The sequence below is a fragment of the Anneissia japonica genome, unplaced genomic scaffold, assembly GCF_011630105.1.
Source record: "Anneissia japonica isolate Jap-2015-1 unplaced genomic scaffold, ASM1163010v1 scaffold750_len1593409_cov174, whole genome shotgun sequence".
Lineage (NCBI taxonomy): Eukaryota > Metazoa > Echinodermata > Crinoidea > Comatulida > Comatulidae > Anneissia > Anneissia japonica.
In genome coordinates, this window is record NW_022756705.1 from 115,437 (window position 1) to 127,351 (window position 11,915).

Sequence of the window (11,915 nt, forward strand, 5' to 3'; positions counted from 1 at the left end):
TTTGTTTAATGATTTTTGTAATTCTTTATAAAATAGGTGTAAGCCTAGTCTTACCTAGACTTGCCAAAACATTAATTAGATACCGTAGTTTCGAAAGCGTCTGTTTTTGTTATGAAGTATTTGAAGTATACTATGGAACGCCATGCAAACAAGTAATATGGAACGACATTGGTGCCAAATGGATCTATTTTAAACATGATAATATGATTTTTTTTTTCTTTTGTGGGGTCCTCTCAACTTTATTTCACAATTTTTTTTTCTGGTTTTTAATAATTTTTTTATCAATGTAGTATAAAATGCTGTAAAAAACATTCAAACATTATAAAGAACAATTTTGACCTTTGCACAGCTAATAAAAATAATTTTAAAAACATGCAACAATACAGTGAATTGAGATTATTATTTGAGACATGAGTTTGATATAGGATCTGTTGTTTTGTTTAGCTAAGAAAAGAGTGTGGAGAGATCTGTAGTGCCACTTATTGATCGTTTTTAAAACATTAGCCTTGTAAATACCAATAATACCAAGTAAAAATAAGTGAGCGACAAATATGTTTCCTGTTTCAAAGATAATGTTTCTAAAAACTTCTTTGACGCCATACTTGAGACTAATACTATCTATGTGTTCTCATAGCTGATTCGCTTCGGAGATATGTGGATCATCTTCTACAACATTGTACTTTGAACACATGCTAGAATCAGTGATTCTCCAGTTATACAATCTTTTTTTTTATGGAAAGAATATTGTGCTACAATTTTAAAATTTAATTGAGTTAATTTGTCTTCTTTAATCAATTTTACTCTCCACGTCCAAGCGGATCCCCATTCAACAGATGATTTAAAGTAATTTTTCCACTTTGTTTGGCACTTTGATGGTTCTGTACATTTTTCATTAATAAAACAGTTCTAAAATTGTTTAAAATTCATATTGCACAAAGTGAAAGTAATAGCATTAAGTGGCACTCGAATACACTGTTTTACAGTTTGGATTTGAGTTTATAATTAAAATATAATTGAAACCTAACACTCCTACAATAAAATATCAACAACCATTAAGAATTATTACTAAAAAAATACATTAAAATTGTTTATAATTTTTTTTTATATATTTACAAATTCTTCACAATTTAGGATTTAATTTACGAATTAAAGTTACACTTTTTAAAAAAATGTCTAACATCATAATATAATTAATTAAAAACCACCACTACTTTACTATATAATATCAAAAAACTTTAAAAAAAAAAAACTATTACTAAAAATACATTAAAATTGTTACAAAAATATATCTTTTAATATTTAAACATTCTTCACAATGGAATACAGTTCACGATGGAATAATTTTTGTTTATTGTTTATTTCCTTCACATCACACAGCAAGTACGCTCGCCAATTACAGGGTGGAATGATGCTTATAAACCAAGTCTCTTTGTGAGGTCTTGGAAGTGGAGTTATTTTTAGTCGTGAGAAAAGGTTCTGCTGTGAAAGGAATTGAATCCATGACACTGGGATTAGAAGTCAAACATCTTATCCACCAAGCTATTCAACTCCACTGTAGAGTAAAACTAAAAGAGAAGCAATTGATAATGTCGAAATAAAAAATAATAGATAACTGTAAACACCAAAAAATAAACTGTGTTCATGTTTTAAAATATTTTTTTTTTATATTCTATATTGTTTTAAAAACTTAAAAACTAACTATATAGACTCTTAGCCTATTTCATATTGTTTTATGAATAGATTGTATAGGGTACACTATTCTTCTGCATGTATTGGTTTTTATGCATCCTTGGTAGGTACAATCAATCTAATTTTCAAACCATGCATTTACCCATGTTTTACTTACAAATCATATATGAATATAAATTAATTTAGCAAGGCTGTATTATAATGAGAAAATATTGTAAAACAATAAAATCACCTATTAACAAAATGTTGGTAGAGTCTAATAGTTAAAACACATATTGTGCAAAACAACATCCTACAACCGGTATTCATTAAGGATGCAGTCAGCTGTATATATTGCATTACATGCGGTAAAAACGGAAGCGTTTTAACTACTTTGTAAGACAGCCGACTTTAGATTATGGTCGTCACAAAATACTCCTTCTTCTTTCAAGTCTAATAAACGATTGGATGACTTAATTATTGCAGAAAAAACAAATCCATACAACTCTGAAACATATATCATCAGTAAAGCGATTGTCCGGGAGGTGTTTAAAAAAAAAGATACTAGAATTCCCACTAATTCTCACCTCAATAAGTTAATCAGTTTTAAAAGACAATATAATACCATAAAAAAAATATAATGTTAATCCAGTTTTAAGAAGTCGTCGGACTCCAACATGCAAAATATAGACATTTTATTTCAATTGTTATTTAACATCAAGGACTTCGATAAATAAAAAAGGTAATTTATTAAACCCATAAAATAGAGATATTCAACTGTCAAAAAATACTATCTATCGAAAATTAATAGGAATTCAATATACAATAAGTTTAAGTACCACGTTTAAAATAGACAGATAATTGTAAACTTCTCTATTCCAATTAAGTGCACACAAGACTCGAGGACAATCCGTGATAAACACATTGATACACGATTCTAACAAATGCCTCTTTCAACAAAATTCTAAATGGCCTTAAATATGTTTATTCGGCGTTTTAAACTTTAACCGTCGTTTTTCACTGGATCTTTAGCAGTTCCCGACCACATGTCACTGTTTACGTACGTACATTTCCGCATTCCATAGCCGTGTCTGTCAGGTATTTTTGTGGTTTTATATCGGACGCCAAAAGAGCAATATTAACATTAAATGTACTTACTTCCACACTCTGGTTTTATATGGAACGTCAAAAGAGCAACTTTCAAACACAATCAATTTTCATGCAAACTCGAGTTCCAGGCACAGTCGGTTAACAAACACAGTCGATTTTTTCGTCAAGCACAGTCGGTGGTCGGTTTCTTAAAAGTTGCCCCTGACCAATGTTGTTTCATCTAATTTCAGTGGTTTTTAAATATTTTTATCATGAAAAATTAAATGAAACTGCTATCAAAACCTTGTCTAAGTCCATGAAGCATGCTTTGTAGGTCATAAAACATGATCTAACCACTGCATTTTGACATTACTTTAAAAAATAACTGAACGAGATAACATATGCAACGTCCCTATCTTCTTTTAGTGGTCATACTGTTCTTTTTATCGAAACTAATCGCGACGCTCACATACTAGAGGATAAGCCGGCGCGGCGCGACCTTTCGTCTATCATAAATACTGTATTTTAAATACGGTACGAAACGAAAAAGAAGAGGACTCTTACTAAGAATACTGAAATACAAAAAAATAAACAGCCTCCGTTGGGACTCAATCTCATAAATGAGAGTTTAGAGTAACGATTAAAAGCATTTATCGATAATGATAATAAAACAAAAAAATCACAGTTTGATGAAAACGAATATAGTACAACAAAAAATAACTTACGCATTCTGCATAAGGGCCGATATTCCGGAATTGTCGCTTGGACCTATTGTCATACTGAAAACAAACACAACCAAAAACTATTATTAGAAAAATATTAGATATTAAATGTGTTCTAGTAAAGTCGAGGTCACGCTTGCTTCGTTCACAAATTACTACAATGGTTACAAGCAGTTCACTCATTCTCACCCTGGAACACATTTACAGAATCGTGGCTTTAGTGACAAGGCCAGGGTTTGCCTGATGAAGGTGCATATGTTCGGCGAGTCGTATATATGAGCGGTGAGGCAGGGGCGCCACTAACTACAACATTAAAATCGGTGCGGGTTCGAGCCGCTTCTCGCCCAGGGTTCAGTTGGTAGTACCAAGTTCTGTTAGTGTTCCCAAATAAGGACTTAAAACCGGAGGTCCAGTGTAGACACAACTTGCTCGTGTTTCGGAAGAGTAAGAGATGTGAACTAAACGCTTCAAGGCTCCTAAAGTAGTAACAGACTACTACGCCCATTCGCAATTCAGCACAATGATGCTGCGTGTTACGATATTTCACCTACCTTACCTTCCCAGATAGGGCCTGAACCCCACCCTCTTTGCCACAACCACTGCATATGATATGCATCTCAACTTCTCTAACCATACTTAATTGATATTAAGCATCCCATAACGTATTATCATTTTGATTGTCTTTAAATTTGCAGTCCTGCCTTCTGAAGGGTGCAATGGGGCATACACTCTCCCGTCATAAAAAAAAAATCAAGTAACAGAGTTGATTATTAAATTACCCACCACTGAATAAACACAAACAGTAAACCAATTGTCCAAAAATCATTGGTAAAACTAAAATCTCTGAGCTGTGGGATATCTCCCCTTACCCGTAATAGGAACTTGAAACTACGGTAGCCCCGTGTGTTCAAAGGGTATGTATATGCCTGTACCAACATTGGTAATTCGTTTAATCCTCTTAACTTAAAGTTCGTAAGCTTATTACTCAATGTACCGTGTGGAGAGCTATATTATGCTAAATTACCTCGATCTACTAATATATTTCCACCATAAGAGACGAAAATACTGCTATCATTAACTTCAAACTGAAAAGCCCAAGGAATGTTTTAACCTTATATTATATGTAATTTAATTGAGAAATTTGATGTTGTCACTAATACTGCCAGTCTTCTCTGAACTAGATTCCGAAGTATAATTGTTTTAAGATTAACAAATTTAGTTTGGACAAACCAACCACAATGGTTTTTATCTAAAATTATAAAACAGTACTTAAAGAACCGAGACAAGCAACTTTAAATTTTCAACTATAACGCACTTTCTCCATGAGCCTGACTTAGATATCAAAAAGAATCTAGATAATCTAGACTAGCTGAAACTTTATCCTTTAAAATGATGTGTACCATCACCGTTTTATTCTCTGCATGGTGTCTAATCTTATGTATCTGCATAAGTTGATTCAATAATGCCAAATAACATTTTAAGACACTACTGTACATCGGGGCATTGTTTATTATTTATAAGGGCCAAAACAATCTGGAATTAGAAAGAAAATAGGAAATCTAAACAGTTGTTTATTTTACCTCTCGGCACCGACTTCACATTTCTGTAGTGAAACTCCAGTCGATGTCAAGTTATCTGCTTTGCAACTGCTATTCAGTCGACAGCATGAGCGACCGTGGACTACGTACCATCTACAGGAGCAGCACCAACACCAGCAAAAGCAACAAGCTGTAGGCGAATTCTCCTCGTCCTCTTCATTTGTCTCAAGGCTTACAACAGCCGCATCAGGCCCCCTCTGTTCCTCGTCTTCCGTCCTCATTGACAATGCCGCGTATCGCTCCTTGGTCCGACGAATGGTCCAAGTCTGAAGAGATAAACAATTTGATTCGTTTAAACTGTGTTCATTGTGTTCCCTTTCATTACAGCAAGTAATATTCTAGAGAATATAAGCAAATCTACAAAAGTACCCAATGCAGTGACACGCAATGCTGATGGGGACACCTTTCAGCCATTAAATAAAATATTGTGTGGGACGAGAAGAAAACAAAAATAAAGGTCTGATAATCCACATAATGTAACTTGAATTGAAATACAGTACAGTACTTGCAATTTAAAATAACTTAAAGTCTGCAAGTGTTTCCTCGCATGGTAAGAACAATAGTATCCAATTAACAATAAAATGACGTGTGAGATGGGGTGTGATGTTTAAAGTTCATAAACTGTCAATCAGTAGTCTCAGTTGACAAAATGTTTAAAATTAGACATTTAAATACAATACATCTATACTGTACAAAATAAATAGAATAATAGGCCATATAAAACGTGTGTATCGTACGCGAAATTGTAGGCCTATACATTAATTTAGTCCTTGGAGTTCTAGCATACAAAACTCGAAATTTTACCGTTGACGATAAATATATCACAATAAATATCACAATAATAAAGTACCGGAACCGGCAACTTAATTTCATTGTGGTCCTAATTTAAAACTATATATTGTATCGCTGTCCCTCTGTATTGAGCGAATAAACTTCTTTTTCAAAGTTTTTTAACTTTCAATTACAAGAAGAAAATAATAAAATAAACAGACGAATTAGTTGAGTAAACCATGGAGTAAAATATGTAAACAAACCTCTTCTTAATTCTTGGCCTTTCTTAAAAGACAATCGCCCTGTACCTGGATATTGTTCTAATGATGAACGTACGAGAGTTTGTAAGATCGACAGCACGACGTAAGTCTGTTTGTGCAGGGAACAGTTAAATTGTTTCCTGGTTTGTGGAATAAGCGTGTATTCTAGGCCGTGTTCTGATTGGTCAGTCTAACACCTCGGAAAGGTCTATAAAAGGTGGTTTCGTAGTAAAAGTATGTAAATTCATTTTTGGTCATTTTTAATAGTATATTTAATGCTCTAATTTCTGAAGTTTATTAAATTTTAAACACAGACACATTTTCGAAGTAGTCAATAATAGTAATAGTGCCATCATGCGCAAGAACATATATTTGTTGCCTCAGTTAATCACCGGGGTTATCAATACACACCAACGGATATCATCAAGTTGACGACGAGGTTACAACTCCAATGGGCCTACAGTGCCTTCTTTATCCGCCGATAACCCTTTCATTCAAAATCACCTTGCTTTCCGCCCACAGTGTTTTTGTCTGAATACCATCCTTCCGCAAAACTGTGTTTGGTTGTGGTTAAAATAAAGTCGGTATCTGATTGAAGATTCACTAAAGTGTAAATAATGTTAGTATCATGCATCCAGCTGAATGTAACATAATACACACATTAAAAGTGCTGTAGAATAGGCTAAGGATGACGGTCACCTACTATAATCCTATTTTTATACTACAGGTATAGCTCTTATCATGGAGGAAACTAATTCCCCCTGTTCTGATAGTAAGTAGTAAACCCTAATTGTATGAGCCCGCATTTTTCAGCCCCGGAAACTCCCCACGGTAATATTACATAATTAGTGAGTTTTTCATTAAATTTTTTGTTTCTGTTAAAGAATACTGACTTTTAAGTTTGGATTACTCTTAATGTTGTCATAGTCATAAATCACTCAAAATGCAACAAAAGTTGAAAATTTCTTGAGTTTACATATAGAAATAAGGTTACCAAACAGAAAACAGACACAAAACAAGCATGATACAATACAATCAAAAGTGTAAGCCTACAGTAAATAATTAGAAAACAAATATAAAACTATAAAAGCGGTATTTACAATTTTATAAAAAGATATTAAATTTTATAGTTATCAAATATTTATATATTACACAGCAAATTGATTATTAATGGATATATAATGCAATCATCATACAAAATATACAATTCCTTAAAATTATTGAATATTTTCCTTATCAGTTTCATTAAAACCACAAAAAAAAATTTTAAAATTTAAAAAAATAAATAAATAAAAAGCGAGTGGATTCATCGAAAAGCATAAAGAAATTCCAATACATTACAATGATACAAGTTTATTTATTTAACAATTTTGTAACACTTGAGAGCGCTGAGGTAGAAAAACGATTGGTCCTGCAGCGTGGCACACTGTACTTGTTGAAGCTACGTAACCACCTTTCAAGTTACAAAATCCAAGATACAAAACGTTCTGATGTTACCAGACTCTTGCCAAATTTCAAAAGTAGATTAGATCGTCGTTCTTGTAATGGTGTTAGAGTAGGTGTATCCACGGAATCCTGGTAACTACTGTAGTTGTTATAGCCAAGAATGATCTTGAGTGCCCTTTTCTGGATGAATTCCACCTGCACACACTGCTTCTTCGTTAGCAGAATGCCACAGCGGACTAGCGTACTCCAGCAAGGTACGATAGGTAAATACAAGGTCATCTCGAGGGGCACCATAACGCCTTAGTATATACAACATATACAGACGACGTGAGGCCTTATATATCATTTAATTCACTTGAGTGTCCCATTTCATATTTTGTTGTATATGGACACCCAGCAACTTAACAACAGATTTCACTTCCAAAATGTCATTCCCTATACGTAACGGTAATGGCATGAAATTGGGTTTGTTCTTAAGGAAATGAACATACATTGCAGGTAGCATATCATTTTGGTTGGAGCTCATCAAGATGCTTCTGAAGAGAATGACCTGCTGCCATATGACTACCAAGAGGAACATGAATTATCTCACGGATAGTCAAGTCATCGACAAACTTCCATCTCTCGGGAATGTGTGCTAATAGATCATTGACCAACACAGTAAAGAGAACGGGGCGGAAGCAACGTTAGCTATCAACACACCTTTAATTTAACGATTTTGTATTTACATGTAGGCATATTATTATTTAATTAAAAATATTTCTTTGAAGATCCTGTCTCATTGTTTCAAATTCTTAAGATAAGAACATTATCACATTGGTCTCTGAAAGGACGATGCGTTATAATGCATGGCCTGGCAGGGCGGACATAAATATGTCCGTGTGATATCTTTACTTTATCAATGTTACTCAGATACCTAATAAATGAGTACAATGAGTATACACATACCTATATGAAGTGATTATAAACATTCACATAATAACTACTATAGTACACACCAGTGGCGTAATTAGTCTAATAAATTAATACATTCAAAATAAAAATAAAATTCATACTCATATGGACTATTTGTAGTATATTTTTTTAAAGGCAAGCCCATAATTATAAGTTAGCAAATTGGGGGCCCATGAGGAAAATAAATGGGAATACCTATCTGCTCATTTATGGGTCAGTATTGGGAAAAATATGAGCAATAAAAAAATCTGGATAAGCTATGTACCTGAACGTATAGGCAAAGGACAGTATGTTTACAAAAAACATTCGGGCAATCTATTGAAATAGAAAAAAAAATGTGCACATTGTGGGTTAGCGCATTTTGGCTAAAAAGAGAAAAAATTAGTACTGTACCCAAATATATATATAGGCTACAGTATATGGGTCAGTCAATTATGAGCACAAATATATGCACCAATATTCTTCTAATTAATTTATAATCATTAAAATTTATGCAATGCACAACAGCAGGAGGACACAGTTCACCAACAAAGTGTGTGCATACAATCAGTGCTGTAGCAAGGATTTTCAAACAGTGTGGGACAATTTAAGAGTGGACCCAATCGAACAGTGGACCCATTTCGGACTATTTCTAACGCGGGTTATTAACTGTACCCAGTTTTTAAACTATATAATTTAGGCAGCAGTGGTGGGGGTGGGTGGACGAAGAAGGATGAGAAGTTTGGTGCTAAGGCGCCGATCCCAACCTTGACATTCGCCATGGCGAATGTCAGGGTAAGAGATAAAATATTTTCCAAAATATTGCAGTGCCTGGTGGGCTGGCGAATTTCACTTCTCCCCTTTATTCAGAAATGCCACCTGCCACTCAACCAAAGACAAAAAATATAGATAAAATAAATGCAATACATTGCATTATCTAAATATGAATATTAATTGAAAGGGGACTATAAACTGAATCGGCGATGTGAGGTACTGTGAAAACGTAGTTTTGTATTTTGACTTAATGTCATGTATGGTTAAACAATAATCGATCACATGGTGGATGTGTGCGTTGATTCTTATAACCTTACTGAAAGGCACATATAATTTTATTATATTTTGTTATTTCAAAATCACACTAAAGCAAAAATCTATATAAAAAGTTACCTTTTAATTATTAATTTAATATTTTAACTATAATGTTATGGCAAAAACAGGTCTTTATTGGAGTGGGTAGCCTAGTTGTCGACATGGTTTTTAAAACTTAGGAACACACTTAAAAGCTGGAATGTGATACACATAAGAAAGTCAAACATTACCACCAAATACTGAGAAACTGCAAATCGAAAGAGCAACGATAGGAATAGTATCTTACTTTCAATTTAAACTGCGTTAGAAGTGGAAAAAGAATTTAAAAAAAAAAAAACAATGCTGGAAAATTGAGAAGATATCTAATTAATAAGAGTATAATACGGCACAGTATTATTTGGCAATTAAAATGTAAAGTTTTCCATGCACTCATTCTAATAACAGTCGAGAATGTACTGAATAAAAAAAAATCGTAAAATATTTATATTTAACCAGTAATATATTGTTAGGCCAGATATCATATAATTTCATTAATTATTTCACCAGTAAATCCAAAACAAGTATGGCTGACTGCTCGGATTGCAAAAAACAACTAAACGTCACTGTCACAGGGATCTTCTGACAGCACATCAGTACAAAAATACATAGTACATTCGAGTATATTATAATAAAAAATATATATAAACTCTCTCATTTTAAAATTTCATTCAAAAATCTAAAAGTTACCGTACTAGAAATGATGATTTATTTACAGCGCATAAAATACATACTAAATACGAAGCGTTCTTTTTGCTCTCGTCTCGTGTTCATTTCAATTGAGTATTCCTTGATTTATTTTTAACAAAAACTGAAAACGTTAATCAGTACTTAAAATTGTTTAAATTTAGATGAATACGGCTCGTGTAAAGCTAAAAACGTCGAATATTTCAAAAACTTGGAGCGAGGAAAAGGAGTGTCTAAGGGAAAGCGAATACTACTTGGCAAGTTCCTGTAGTACCAGGATATACGAGGTTGTTTACACTTTAAGGGGCTATGGTGTATTCAGCACGAGATTTGAGATTGGATTTTGCATCAGTGTAGGTGTCTTTTTTTTACCTGTTTATATTATATTGGTATTCTATTATTTTTTCTTTGTTTTATGTTATATAAACAAAATTATAATTTTTTTAAACAAGTTTCCTCTTTAATTTTAAAAGAAAATTTAAACAGCCTAAAGTTGTTAAATTTGGATAATGTTAAGTGGTTCCTTAAATTCAGTAATGAGACCAAATGTTTTAGTTTTGTTGTCTACACCTGTGTTTCCAATGTGAACGAATTATCACTCAAAATAACGTATGAGGCGAAAATATTGAATATTGTGGTCATTTCAATTGTGTTTTCTTTGATTTATTTTTAACAAAAACTGAAAACGTTAATCAGTACCAAAAATTGTTTAAATTCAAACAAATACGGCTCGGTTTATAAGCTAAAAGGTCAGAGCTTCCAGGGACTTGAAGAGAGGAAAAGTGGTGTCTAAGGGAAAGCGATTACTACTTGGCAAGATCCTTTAGTACACAGAAATGTTGGAGACCTGTTGAATTGTCCAAAAACAGAACACCTGGGTTACATTTCAGCCCAAAAAACACCCAAATAAAGCCCACGATGGGCCCATGAATTAATTTGGTCACACCCATATGAGTCCCAAATGAAACAATAATTCAAACCTAAGGGCCCAAATATAAACTTTAAATGGCCCATACATTCAGGTGCACCAACTTTATGGGACCATTATGAATTTAGGATGCACAGGTAGATCTTTCCCGAATTGGCCAATTTATAGTGGCCCTTACATTTCAACCCTAAAATGAGCCCATGAATTAATTTGGTCAAACCCATATAGGTCCCAAAATAACCATAATGCAACTTGCCTAGGGGCCCATATATATCCTTTAAAGGCCCATTATTTCATTTGGAACAACTTTATGGGACCCAATATAGATTTTGGGTGCACAGGCAGCTCTTTTCCGTATGGGAAATTTATACGGCCCCCTTTTCAATCTCTATTCAACCCTTAAAAACTCAGATATGGGCCCATGAATTAATTTGCGCAAACCCATATGAGTCCCAAATGAAACCATAATTTAAACCTTAAGGCACCCAAATATATCATGTAAAGGGGCCACAGATTCATTTGGGAAAACTTTCAGGGACAAAGGGAGCACAGGCAACTCTTTTCCGTATAGGCCAAACTGTAGTGGGTCCATCTTTTTGGCCTATAAATTTCCTATATGGGCCATGTTGGCTTGCTAGGGAAACAAACTAAAAATGCACTGTCCTCCACAGGCTCTGGTTCTTTATCT

General features: G+C 33.6%; 1 protein-coding gene across 3 annotated transcripts in view; it reads right to left on the minus strand.

The window, feature by feature from the left end:
- LOC117124349 (regulator of G-protein signaling 17-like) overlaps nt 1-11,915 on the minus strand; it is a 25,834-nt gene that overhangs the window by 10,074 nt on the left and 3,845 nt on the right. Inside the window, exons 2-4 of one of the 3 annotated variants that reach the window (XM_033270561.1) lie at nt 6,112-6,316; nt 5,060-5,343; nt 3,483-3,536 (exon numbers count right to left, since the gene is read on the minus strand). In XM_033270561.1, the coding sequence (XP_033126452.1) occupies nt 3,483-3,536; nt 5,060-5,298 (293 nt within the window). In that variant the 5' untranslated portion in view covers nt 5,299-5,343; nt 6,112-6,316. The remainder of the gene's footprint in view (nt 1-3,482; nt 3,537-5,059; nt 5,344-6,111; nt 6,317-11,915) is intronic. The other 2 variants (XM_033270562.1, XM_033270560.1) reach the window with 2 other exon arrangements.